Source organism: Pagrus pagrus (genome assembly GCF_965226575.1).
Source record: "Pagrus pagrus genome assembly, chromosome: 5".
Taxonomy (NCBI): Eukaryota; Metazoa; Chordata; class Actinopteri; order Spariformes; family Sparidae; genus Pagrus; species Pagrus pagrus.
The window spans coordinates 28995614-29008984 of NC_140189.1; the positions used below are offsets into that span (position 1 = coordinate 28995614).

The 13371-nt window shown below is 42.5% G+C and overlaps 1 protein-coding gene across 1 annotated transcript; it reads right to left on the reverse strand.

The window, feature by feature from the left end:
* Positions 1-1781: 1781 nt before the first annotated feature.
* sash3 (SAM and SH3 domain containing 3) lies at positions 1782-10723 on the reverse strand. The gene is made up of 8 exons (XM_084352628.1): positions 10500-10723; positions 7820-7915; positions 5428-5562; positions 4798-4933; positions 4188-4339; positions 3574-3786; positions 3338-3482; positions 1782-2493 (listed from the first exon to the last, which is right to left on the reverse strand). The coding sequence occupies exons 1-8, from the start codon at positions 10554-10556 to the stop codon at positions 2222-2224; spliced, it is 1206 nt and encodes a 401-aa protein (XP_084208754.1). The 5' UTR covers positions 10557-10723; the 3' UTR covers positions 1782-2221.
* Between the last annotated feature and the right edge of the window lie 2648 nt (positions 10724-13371).

Sequence of the window (13371 nt, forward strand, 5' to 3'; positions counted from 1 at the left end):
TGATCGTTTGTTTGGTTTATATGTCAAATAGTGCAAAACTCCAGAATAATCAATTGAGAATCAGAAAATCTTTTAGATCTGAGAAGATGAAATTAGCTAATTTTTAACATTTTTGACAATCGACTAACAGTTTAAACTCCAGATGAACCTTTTATCTGCGTTTGCTTTCGCTGCACTCTGATAAGAAAAGGAGAGATGACTCAGACTGAGCAGCGTTATCGTTTCTGTGAAGTAAAAAAAGTAGAAGTGCTGAATTATTTGTTGAAATGAAGACGAGTTTTTTTTTTTTTTTAAAAGCTGAACTTTCTTTGTGGGAAGTGTTTGGAGACAGTTTGGTGTATTTCGCTGTCACCGAAGAAGCCAGAATGTACGTGACTGATATCTGATAAGTGAAGGGACGCTTGTGTTGAAATCCTGTGTAACAGATTTTAAAAAAGGGACGGTCGGACTTTTGATTTAACGGTTTGCAGACAAGCTGAGCTCTTGTACGTACGATCCCTGTGTTAAGATGCCGTGACGTGATCAGATCTGAATGCTCTGATCAATCTATTACATTGCATTATGTATACAGATACAGTAATATACCATTGATGGAACTTTATTTATGTTCACTTTGTTTCGTATCAACACTGTGACTCAATGTATTTCATTCAATTTACTTCACTTCTTTTTACATGATCAGTGTGTCGGTAAATAAACAATATTGTCTTATTATTACTTGACTTTTAAAAAGAGGATTTTCTTTCGCTGAGGAGGCTCCGTCGTATCCACTGTTATCAAATATTCAACAGAGGACTTGTTTGGGATAAAAGGTACATTTGTGCCCTTGAATTAAATGTTTCTCCAGAGGTCGTCCTCCAAAACAATTGATTTATGTGTAACAGCTTTCTGCAGGATGTAATTCTGGGGGAGGAATCACAACAGCTGGATGAAACAGTATTTCTAACCCGGCTCTAATCCTCCTCCTCGTCTGCTTTTGTGGCAGATCGCTCCCATATGTGAGATTTCATGTCTTTTCTGATGATGAAGCAGGTCGAGGTGCCGTGTAAATACTTTGAAAGTATCAAAACACTCTAATCCAAATAGCCCGTTTTCAGAGATTGTGCCTTAAAATGAACCTCTGCTGTCTCAGGCCTGTGAGAGCCGACCAATCGGAGCAGACGGGGCCTTTCTGGAGGCGGGTCTTAAAGACACAGGAGCTGAAACAGCGTTGGTGCAGACGTTTGTGGCCTCCTTCAGGATGAACTGTCATAACTTTGTTTCCTTCACTTTTCATATAGCGGCAGCATCATGTCAAAATGTTATTTTGTCTCATGCACCTGCAAAACTAATTAATGTACCAGTCATCCTCAGTTGTAGTTCGTCTTTGGTGCTGATGAGTAAATGTTAGCATGCTGACTAGCTCAATTAAAACGGTGAACATGGTAAACATATTTCTGAAAATGAGCATTGAAAGCTCTGGAAGGAACTATTGAAATGGACCTCGACTTAAAAAGGGACACACATTTTTCTTCTTATCGTCCAGATGTTTGGGCGTGCGCTGCAGAGTTTTAGTCTTTTTCCAGAAATCATGTGTTCCTCAAGATAATCCACAGACTAGCTAACGTTAGAGCTCAGCAGAGAGGGACAACATTAATGTTTACTACAGTTAAGAGGAAAGATGTTTGACTTTTAATTATGCAGGAATCACACAGTTATAATGCTTCATTCAACTAGTTTGTTTTTTTCGTCAACTTGCTTAAGATAAAGCAGTTAAAATAATAAGTTACATCAACGACGTCTCACTGGATGATGTTTTATTTAAAACTCTATTTACAGCACTGTTAACTACTTCATGATAATGTGGCATAAATCAGTGTAATGGACCTCGTAACAGGTTAAAAGTAAAACTACTGAAAGTTACATTTGAGTTCAAGTGACATGAAAAAACATCTGAAAATATTTTACATTCATTTTTGTATCAGAGTGCACGACAATAAGACATTTACGACACGACGAAGAGAAAGGAAAATGCTTCATTACATCACAGCGTCACAGAAACGACAGCAAACAACGATGCGTATGATACGTGTTCGGTCAAACCCAGCAGAGGCTCCCGAGGAGAAACTGCTGTTTGCAGAGGAACACGAAGAACATCAGTATCTCCACCTTACATTGTGTCACCAGTCCACTCCAAACCTCCATCAGAGTCCTGAAGTTTGAGTATTTCTCCCACCTCCTCTCAAGATCCTTCGTCCACCGTCAGCTCCTGCAGCTGCTCCTGCACAGCTTCCAGCTGCTCTGTTTGCTTCTCCTCCTCCTCCTGCTGCTGCTCCTGCTTCTCGGCCACCTGGTTCGTCTGCTCCTCCGATGCTTCATCCTCCCGGAGGTCTTCCTCCGTCTTTGGCTCCTCGCGACCGCTCTCCAGATTCTCTGAGCTCTCAAAACAGCCAGAGTCCCTCGGCTCTTTGGCCTTCTCCCCAGATCCGTCCTCCTCTTCTGGCTCGGACTCAGCTGCAGAGGGGGCGAAGAGGGTTTATAATTAAAAACAGAAAAACTCAACACAATCCTGCTGTTATTAATCCTGAACTCTGAGAGGTTCTTTCATTTCTTCAGCTTCGGAGAGAAACTTTAGGCTCAGCTTAAAAACAAAACCAATCCCATTAATATCAAATAACTCTTTATTTTGTGTCTGTGTTGGTCAGGTAATGTCTCGCAGAGGAGACACCGGACAATCAATTAATCTATTAAAAAACCTTTTTGTATAATTAAGGATTATTATTATTATTGTTATCTTTATTATTTCTATTATAAGTAGCTCAATAACAAATACTTATTCATAATGATAGAGGGTTTTTAGTGTCGCCAATAAAAACAAACACATTAAAACTGGAGGGTTCCAACATTTCCCACAGTCGGGTGTGTTAATAAACTTTCTCTTGATCCCAATATTAATCTCAATAATGTAGATGTATATTGATATGACAGGAAGTGCAGAGAGCTAATGGAAGTCTGTAAAGTGTATTAAAGAAATCTGTTGTTTGAAATGATGTGTGATGATTTGTCAGGAGAAAGATTTCTTGCAGGCGTCTGATCCTAACTGCAAACTGCGAGTGTAACGCTCTGAAACTGAGCCATAAAATCTTCCTAATTATGTGGTTGAGGCAGAAAATTTGATGGTAGCATAAAATATTCCCCAAAGACACATTTTTCACACTTCACACTGTCTAAACCTGACGTCTGAGTGGCAGCAGCAGAGCCTAACCGTCTTTTACTGGGACATTTTTCTCAGATTTCTTATTTTCTTCTTGCCGTCATCATGACAGATTATCGCAGCTTTTTCAGTGTGTGAGCTCACAGTCTCTCAGCAGGTCGGAGGCGTTCAGGATCTTGGAGCGCTGCTCTGGGTCGGTGATGTTCAGCTCGTTGAGGTGGGACTCCTTCAGTCCTGCGAAGTCCTCCAGGCTCTGGAAACCGTGCATGCAGAGCAACGAGCTCAGCTCCTGAAACACAAAAGGACAAAGACACCGACTTTTAGATGGATATCCACGATCGTGGTCCAAACAAAGATTGTGTTCTCAGAGCGCATCTTACATGAAGACCGATGCTGTCCAGCACCTCCTCCAGAGTTTTGGGTTTGGATTTGTCTCGGCGGGTCTTGCTGTCACGGTTTCTCCTCCTGATGGGGGGGCTCTCGTCAGGCAGCAGGTTGACGTAGATGAACTTGAAGGAGCCCACTTTGGTGTTGAGCTTCCCGGTCCAGGTCCCCACGGGGGGCTTCTCAATGATGTAGATGATGTCACCTTTCTGTAAGAGAGATGATGCATGGATGCTGGGCTGATGATGTCATGATGACGTCATCAAAGAACGAACAAAAGAAAGACGATCAGAGCAAAATGTGTTTATTTTATACGTCTGTGTTCCTCGTGGACAAACATCCCTCAGATTTCAAGCTGGAGACGTTTCAGTCCCCTCCAACAGACTTTTCTCTTTGTTCACATCTTGTAATTTGCAATGCAGCGACACAACCACGACTGAGATTACGGTACTTTGTCAGTAATGTGCATGTAGTCTAAACTCTGCCTTAAAGAATGATAATTAAAGCGGCCCGTCTTGTTTCACTCGGTTAACAAGCTCCCCGGAGGACGACTTGACGAGACAGCAGAGGAGGCCCAGGGCCACAGACGTTTCCCCCCTGTGAGACTCACTTGCAGTTTGAGCGACTCCACGTCGTAGGGGCTGGGAGTGAAGTCGGTGTGGACGAGGGCACGACCACAGAAAGGTCCGTTGTAAGAGTTCTCCTCCAGTCTCATGCTGTCCCTCTGGCAGTATCCGCTGTCCAGGCTCTGTCTGTCGCTGCCTGAAGAGGACGGGGAAGACGCAGGGTCAGATTCATCCTCACACTTCAGACACTGTTTTCACATGCAAGTACAATGTTGCCATGGAGTCAGTGAGTTAGTGGTGGGCCACAGTTGGACCCCCGTTGTTTGTTTCTGCCTTTATATGTTCACATTTTTGCAAATTGGCACCATTAGAAGAAAGCCGAATTATCTGTCGGTAGTTCCTGTTTGAAATGTACTCATCCGTGTACGTATAACTAGTACTCGACTACTTTTATACTCAAGAAAACTTTAAAACGTGAAGATTCTCAGGGGAGTTCTGGAGTTATAAAGTTTAGAGGCGTTTCTTTATGACTGTACATCAGAAATAATGATGTTCTTGTGAAGTTTGACTCAAACTGCACGACTCGCCTCCCTCAGTGTGTCTCCATCACAGTTAGAAAGCCTTTAGTCTACAGGGATACACGTCTACACTTACTGCCTGAGAGCTGGCGGGTGATGGGGCTGGGCGCGGTGTCCTCCGAGCCGGTGGAGCACACGGACGTCCTCTGTCCTGCACTCAGATCTGGAAGCCAATCAGCGGAGACCGGAGACAGCTCTTCACCGCTCTCACCCTGCAGACACAGACGACGACAGCGTAGGTCAGAGGTCAACTTACCTTCAGTCACCTCAGCTAATGATGCTGTACCCAAACTGAAGTTCACACAATGATGCAGCTTTCTCAAGAAGTTATTATGATTAAAAATAACAGTGAAGACAAATGTAGTGTGGAGCTGTGTGGTCAGTTTAATCTATAACATGTCACATTCTTATATGTTTGTGTGATTAATCTCTGGAAGTAGAAAAAAAGAAAAGAAAAACAAGAAACTCTGACTTTGTTTAAAGAAAACGCAGTACACACATTTGTCCACCAGATGGAGACAATCTCAATCTTTCTGTACCAACAGCAGCTCTTCATCTACTGTAGATGTCGAGGTGTGTTTCTGTACCAACGATGCTCGACTGTTAACTGATGTGTTACAGGTGATATTTTAAAGTCTTTAACTATATTAATCGTTCAGGTCTGTGATCTTCCTACGTGGTTACTGTGAGTGTACACAGGATTTACCCCCTCCTCAGCCAGAGCCTTCTGCACCATCTTGGATGTTTTGCGGGTCATGGTGCGTGAGATGACATTGCGCCATTTCTTCCCCAGTTTGCTGCCACTTTTCGCAGCTTCCTCTGCCGTTACACCCTCTGCCACCTAAGATTAAAAAGTAAAAATCATCACGTACAATAATTTGTTATTCAAATGAAGTGAAGTGTGTTGAGCCAAAACTTTGCCACTGAGTTACAAAGACTCTCGGTGGTTCACGGTGGCATCGACGCAAGAAATCATTTCTCATGAACTAGAAAACCAACAGACTGTGCGGTGATGGGGTTTGCATACACTCTTTCTGCTGAACCCACAAAGTCACATGCACACACACACACATGCACACACACACACACACACACACACGCACAGTCACACCTGCGCTGTGTTGTGGCCAGGTGCTCGACGGTTTCAGAGAGCGTTACCAAACATAACTCAGTCTGCAGCCCGACTGTGCGGCTGTGGGCTCAGTAATAAAAGCTAATGATGTTTTCAGTATTTTTACGAGGCTCTTCATTGTAACAAATGTTCTGTGAGACGCTCTGCGCTGGTCGAGTCCACTCTAATTTGCAGAGGAAAATAAATTAGAAGTTGCTGTTAGATTTAGAGGAAGTAGAGGAATTAATTCAGGAGGTTGTGTTAGACTTTTTAAATATCACTCTGTGGTGACTAGAAACTGGCAGATAGTGGTTTATGTCATGATAGTGAACTAGTGAAACAATAAACTGAAGCAGAGTTTATAACAGCAGAGTTCTTGTTTGATTTAAACACAGTACAGAGCTACTTCTGCAAGGTTTTCGTGCACTTGTAGACTGTGATCATAACTTTATGTTGTGTTTAGACTTCCTCAGGGTGTCTACAGGTATCACACACCTACATTTGGTGTTTGACCTTCTTAAGTTGATTTTAATCCAAGTTTAAGAGTTAAGTTTTACTGATTTTTCTCTTATTCAGGCACGGCATCCAAGTCTAAAGGTAAGTTATACATGTGTGGTCCTGTGCAGAGACAGGTTTTATGCAGGAATATGGTTTTCAGAGTTCAGTGTCAGGTTTAAAGATTTCCAACATTAGAAATGTGGACTTTCATCCAGAAGAGATTTACTTATTTTGACAAAAAAGAAATGAAATTAGATCAAATGTGTGCGGCAGTTCAAACCTCACAAGCTTAAATTTGAGACTATTTAAGACTTTTAAGGCCTCGTTTATAACATTATTAAAAAGGTCAAGTCAAGTGAAAATAAGCAGCTGACTAGTGATGGAAGGCAGCCCATAATTCAAAACTCCTGCTGTGAACTTTGATATTTTGTTGATTTCCGAGGCTCCTGCTGACAAAAGTTTTAATGTTTCCACCATCAAAACCTCAAAATATGATGTCAAAAATAACATTTTCTCAAGAAAAATCTTCTCCTGCTTCGTTTTAACTTGCTAATGAACCACTCAGGCTCTTCCAGTCTGCACGCGGACCTGGTGGCAGACGTTAAAACGAAAAGCTAAATATAAATAGTTAAATCTTCTGGCTGTCTCGTTTGCTTATGTAGGTCACATAGATGCAAACTGATGTTTCATAACCGGTTAAAAACTCCTTGTAGTAGTTTTAACTTTAATCAGTGTCTGAGATCTCTCGGTCAGACTGCCGTCCTACATCACGAAGTTATAGTTGGTCAGACAGTCGCTGCTTTTAAATCCAATTCAAGACATTTTTAGACTTTTTAAGGAACCTGCAGACGAAGCACAACAGGAAATACAGATACGTGTTCAGCCACAGTGTGACACACGCAGTAAATAACCACACTGACGAAGACAGAGACAAAGAGCCAACAGTTGAGTGTGGAATAAAAAATGCCTAAATCCTCTGGAGGTGGGGGGGGGAGGCTGTCAGACTCCTGTTCAAACACTTGTCTGACACAGAGGCTCTCTGCTTGACTGGCTCACACTGGAGGACATCCTGTCTGCTCGCTGCTGTCATCTGAGCGCTGTGCAACGCTTCTCCTTCTTACTTCCTCTCTTCTTCTGCACTTCTACGCTCAGCTCGTCCTCCAACTGTACAGAGCATCTTAACGGGAAGTTTTTTTTAAAAGTTCTGCGAATTTTAAAGTGTGAACATCTGCCCACACGTGCAGCAGCAGCACATCAAATCAGGAAGCACAAACTTCTGTAACAGCAGCCGCTGATAACAGCTTTGTCTCTTCTGGAGGCCCGGGTGTCATTCGGAGGCTGTTTGAAACGGTCGGACGAGGAACAATGTGATAAAATATCTGTAGGAACTGGCATTTAGGAACTTACAACACATATCTACTTCTACTTTTTTTGAAATAGTGATGTATGTCTGATGATGCGCGCGTTTGAGAGGAACAGGCCAACTTACATTCTCATCCAAGGTGAACTCCTTCTCTGACACGACAGGAGAGGTCGGCTTGTGCTTCATGAAATCCTTGAAGCTGCTGGACCTCTGCAGAGTGAGCTGTAAACACACGGGGAAATAATATTTATTTTAATTTTCCATAACGAGAGAAAACATTGCAAAACCAAGAGCAGAGGTCAGTGGGATGTAAACATGCGAGTCCGTTTATTCGGTGGTTTTTCTGCAACACTGATAACCCAGAGCTGCTTTTATCTCTTCAGAGACGTGGACAGAGTGAATGTGCAGAGGATCTGTCGGGAAAAACAACTGCACACGTTTGTCCTCGGTTGTCACAGATAAAGTCATGAATCTGGGTCATTAAATGTCTGTCGTGTTGCAGGCGGTGTTGTGGCTGCTTCTGAAACAGGTTATAAATGTAGTCCAGCAGTTTAGCAGGAAACACAAAGGAAACCATGTGTGATGATTCATGACAGTCTGTAATAAACAGCTTGTACTGAGACTGACTTTGAAACTTACTACAGATACAAGAAAACCAAAAAGTTTAAAGTCTATGACAACAACGCTTCAACTCAACATCAATGATCCATGTTTCTAGTCTTAATTTGAAGGAGACATGAAAATAAAGTTACTGTAAAAGTCTGCTACAGCTCTGAAACTGATAATCGTTCAATCTGCCAATTTAAAGGTGCAATATGTAATAACTGTCCAGAGGAACTGCTAACTGCTGCTTACTGTAGCGTCTGTTAGCTAGTTAGCTCAGTTAGCTTTGCAGCTAGCGGTCCAGACTGGCAGCTCGGAGTAAGTACTGTGACGAAGAACGGGCCTGGCTAGCTGGTTAGCATGCTAACTTCAGTAGACTTCTTCTTCGCGTTATGCTGACAAATTTAATTTTGAATGTTTTAATCTAAAGAGATAAAAACTCCGCACATCTATTTCATCAGACGGTAGCGTAGGAGACGGGCGAGAGATTAGAAGTTGTCAGCAAACGCCTGCACAAGTTTCAGTACAAGACATTCATCAGGCAAAAACATGACGTTTCAGTACAGACACGTTGCTGATAAATGTATTTTTGCAGGTCAGACAGTGTGCGGGAGTTTGCTGACAACTTCTTAGTGTTGTTATCTAAAATTATTTTATATTGAACCTTTTATCGTCAGAAAATAGTGAATGACGCCTGAGTTTCATGACAACAAAGATGATGTCTTTAAATTCCTCCAACAGTCAAAAACCTGCAGATATTCGATTTACAAAACCTCATAATCAAACAGGTAGACTCTGCTTGACAAATAACTATGATGGTTAATCAATTATAAAAGCAACTGCTGATTATTTTTCAGACACTTAGCTGATCCTTGCAGCTCAAGTCTCTTACATACAGTAGCATGTTGCTAACAATTATTTTCACGATTAATCTTTTAGTCAAGTAAAGTTTTGAGAAAATGCTCGTCACAATTTCCCAAAGTGACGTTTTCAAATTGCTCTTTTTGTCCAACCAGCAGTCCAAAACCCAAAGACTCTTCAAGAAAAGCTGCACATCTTCACATTTAAGCAGCTGGAACCAACAAATGTTTGAGATCTTTGCTTGAAAAATGACTGAAGGGATGAGTCGATTTTCACAATAGCTGGTGACTAACTGATTAATCTAATCTAACTGACTGATCTTGCCGCTCTACTTGCAGATTCTTAAAACAATCACGTTTTCAACCACAACAAAAAAAACAACAACAAAGAACTTTGAAGGTGTGAAAATTATGCAAAAAAGCAGAGTTTCCTCCGTCTCTCATGGAAATTCTTGGTCTAACTTTCCATACAGCCACATGTTGCTGTGCAGACTAATCGCAGCTCATCCTTCTAAAGTCTTTGTTGAAACCACAGGAAACGGGCAAAGCTTGAGCAACTTGCTGGCAGCCAATCATTGCAGACATTCAGTCAGTGCTGGATGGCCTCGGTCTGTGTCGACCCTGAAGACTTAAACCACCAGTGCAGTCAGGGGAACGAATGACCTTTATTATCACGAGGCTATTACGAGTTTTGATGGTAAATGTCTGTTTCTCCTGCCGCGGTTCTCGCCACAAAGCTCTCAGATAAATCAATCCTCCATTACCGCTGATCATCACAGCGCGTTGACTCATGTCGCGGAGCAATGATGTTCTCCAGCCGACGACAATGATTATGAGCTGGGAGCTGATTGCCGGGAACAAAGACAATGAGATGTGTAATGACGAGGCGTGAATAACACCACAGGAGGGGAGATGTGGATGGAAACTAAAGGGCGCTGGTGTCGAGTCGTAGGAGTCTCGCTCTCACAGTGGCACCCACAAAAACCTGCTGTGACTCAGGCTGCATCTGCAGCAATGATTCACCCTGACAGAATAGAGGAACTTTAAAAGTGCAAAGGCCAAAGACAAGTTAGACGAGACACTTAAGAAATGTTTGAAACACAAAGAGTTTGAAGTTGAGCGTGTTCGTGGGTTCGTTCAGCGTCACCACAGATGTTTGCACTAACTTGAGCAGACATCCTGTTTTGAGAAGATGTGCACACAAAGACAGCTGCACGAAGAGTTGAAGCGCCAACATCCACCACCTTCACAGTCACAGTCTGATATATCTACATTTATAAAAACTCAATTCGAGGAACGTGAACTTTAAACCTTCCAAAAACAAACCGACAACCTCAGCTCACCTTCTTCTTCTGCACCTGCTCCTTCTCCGAGGCATTGGAGGGCCTTCGCCTCAACATCTTCCTCTTCACCGGTCCTGAGATCTCTCCGGACAAAAACCCGTGCGAGCGCGACGCCGGTTCTGAACAGCGAGGGTTCCTGTCGCTGTGCTGTCACTGCCAAAGATGTCAGATAAAAAAAAACCCCCACACACAACGAGGAAGGTAGAGCTGCACTCTCCGCTGCAGCCGAATGAGATGCAGAGGCAGAGGAAGTCACGAGGCCACACAGAAACCGAAGAGGCAAACCCTGTTTTTGGTACGAGCGCTTTCTGTGGTTGTAAAGTGAAGTGATGCTCACGAAACAGTTCACGAAAGTGTCATCACAGCTCAGTTTTGACACACTACAGACGAGAGAAGGCTAAAAAGAAACTTTTCCTTCTGTAAATCTTGCTTATTACTGGGATTTGTCTTTTAATGTTGTGTTTTAAATCCTCAAACTTAGGCTCGTCATGTTTATCATGTCGAGGATCATCAATGAGGAGCAGTTTTTTCTCTCTGCAGTGAGCAGCGACAACACATCCTGCAGCGGCTGTGTTACAACACTTTAACTCCTACAGACGTCAGGAGCATTTGGCAACAAAGACCTTCATCGTGCAACACAGCAGCTCTCGCGGCCGAACAATGTTTGTAGAGTTTCCAGCTATCATTTTCAAACGAGCACATATTTATCACTGCAGCGTGGAAGTGAAAGAAACCTGATGATGACAAATTAAGAAACCCAGTTACAGCTCTGCAGCTGCACCAGAGGGCCCGTCAAAGAGACGGCCCAGCTCATCCAGCTAAAGGATATTTATACAAAAAGTTGTTTAGAAGAAAAATAAATTGAAAGGACAGACGCATGTTGACACTGTCAGAAAACACATCTAAAACAGACAGTGGGGACAAAAACAACTGGAGTGAGTCACAGAGATGTTGCGTGCTGCTGACTGTACACTCAGCCTGCAGGACAAAGCAAACACACTGGCAGTAAGGGAAGTCGAATGTAAGTCAAGTTTAGCTTGTTATTTTGGTGGGGCAGCGAACCACATGATACAAGAGGATGCCCTATTTTAGCTTCCTGTCAGCCGACTACAGGTTGGCAACCAACTTGCAGATCGTCTGCAGATCTAACACGGACGAAAACAATAAGAAACAGCTGAACCGCATTTTGATTCCAGCCGAGATCAAAGTGTTTGGATCCTGTACGAGAGTTAAAGTAGCAATAAAATCCATTACAAGTCAAAGTAAAGCATTAAAAATGTTACTTAAGTAAATGTGTCAGACAAATATACTTAAAGTTTTAAAGGTTAAAGTATTGATCATGCTGAGAGGTCTCTCTCTATGTTGATTATTTTCTCAAATAATCGATTAGTTGTTTGTAAAATGACAGAAAATGGTGAAATACATTGATCAGTTTTTCCTAAAAGCCCCAGATGACATCTACAAATGTAATGTAATAAATATCAACAGTTAACTGATCAGTCACTGCAGCTGTAGTCTCTTTCAGAATGCTAATTGTAATGATTGTTTATAATACATATACATATTATACGGACTTATATGAACCAAGCACCATCACCGGACAGCGTGACTGACATACTGCGAGGGCGGGGGCCATCTTTACAGCGGTCAAACACTTCCAGTACAGGGAGCTCGAAGTTTTTGACCACTAATTATGCTATGGTGCAGTGTTTTAAAGAGCGCGTCCCTGCTGCGTTTATACTCGTACAACTGATTCACGTCGAGGCGACTGCTTCATCGTTCAACAGCAACGAAGTTCATCAATGTGCCAACGAAGGCAGAGACGAAGACGACAAGCTACTGTAGCAAACACACAAGTAAAAAAGAACAAAAATAACTAAGGGCTTTGCTAAAATTGTTTTTGTAAATGTTTTTTGAGGAAAGAGATGAACACAATCCACCAAATGTAAACACACATCTTGTTTGTTTACAGGACAGCTCCACAGGGGAACCTCTAAGTAAATGCACTTAGTTACTTTCCACCGCTGCTCGGAGGAAACAACCACCAGATGACCACATGTTGAGATGTTGAAATGTAACAGTAAATACAGAACCACAAGAGACCTTTGGCAACACAGAACAATGATCTCATCCTTCATGTTCCTCTTTACCAGCGTGCATGTGGATGAATCTGCCTTTTTTTTGAGAGCTGCCCAACTTTGTGTCTGAGATGTTTCAGTTAGTGATGCACGTGTTTGCCCAGCACATGCAGGCTGCAGGGTGTGGTGCGATGGCACCGCGTTCACACCTTCAAAAAGTGCTGAGCAACCAGCCGTCTGTTAGCGTGAGCTCTTCACACGTGGAAGAAGTGAACTGCAGGAAAAATATGATTTGTTGTTTGATGTGGTCTTTGCAGAACAATTTCATAAAAATATCCTCAACTAAAGACAGTGGCTTCTTCTACGGCTGGCCATCCGTTAGTGAAGGCTCACTGCAATACCGCGAGTGCTCATGGGGGGCAGACTGGAGGCAAAGCTGAGCAGCACTCACCAGGACCTGGTATTTAAGCACTTCTGACTCCCTCGTCTCAAAGTCAATGTTTTTATTTAAGTGGTTTTCGGTTTAATGCCTGAAATAATGTCAGATATTTACATGTTCTGTTCCAGGACATAAAATACAAAACTAAATGTCCCGCAATGTAATTATAAAGCGCTTGCTTGTCTTCTAAACGGCGGTTGCTAACAAGGCGTTAAATGAAACTACAGAGCTGTCACAGACTTTAAATGTCATCACACTCACTTTAAAACTAGACTGATCAATTTATAGATAACGTGAATAGTAACAGTCGCTTAGTGGTGGTGAAGATAAAGTCACGTGACTGCAGTGTGGTCTG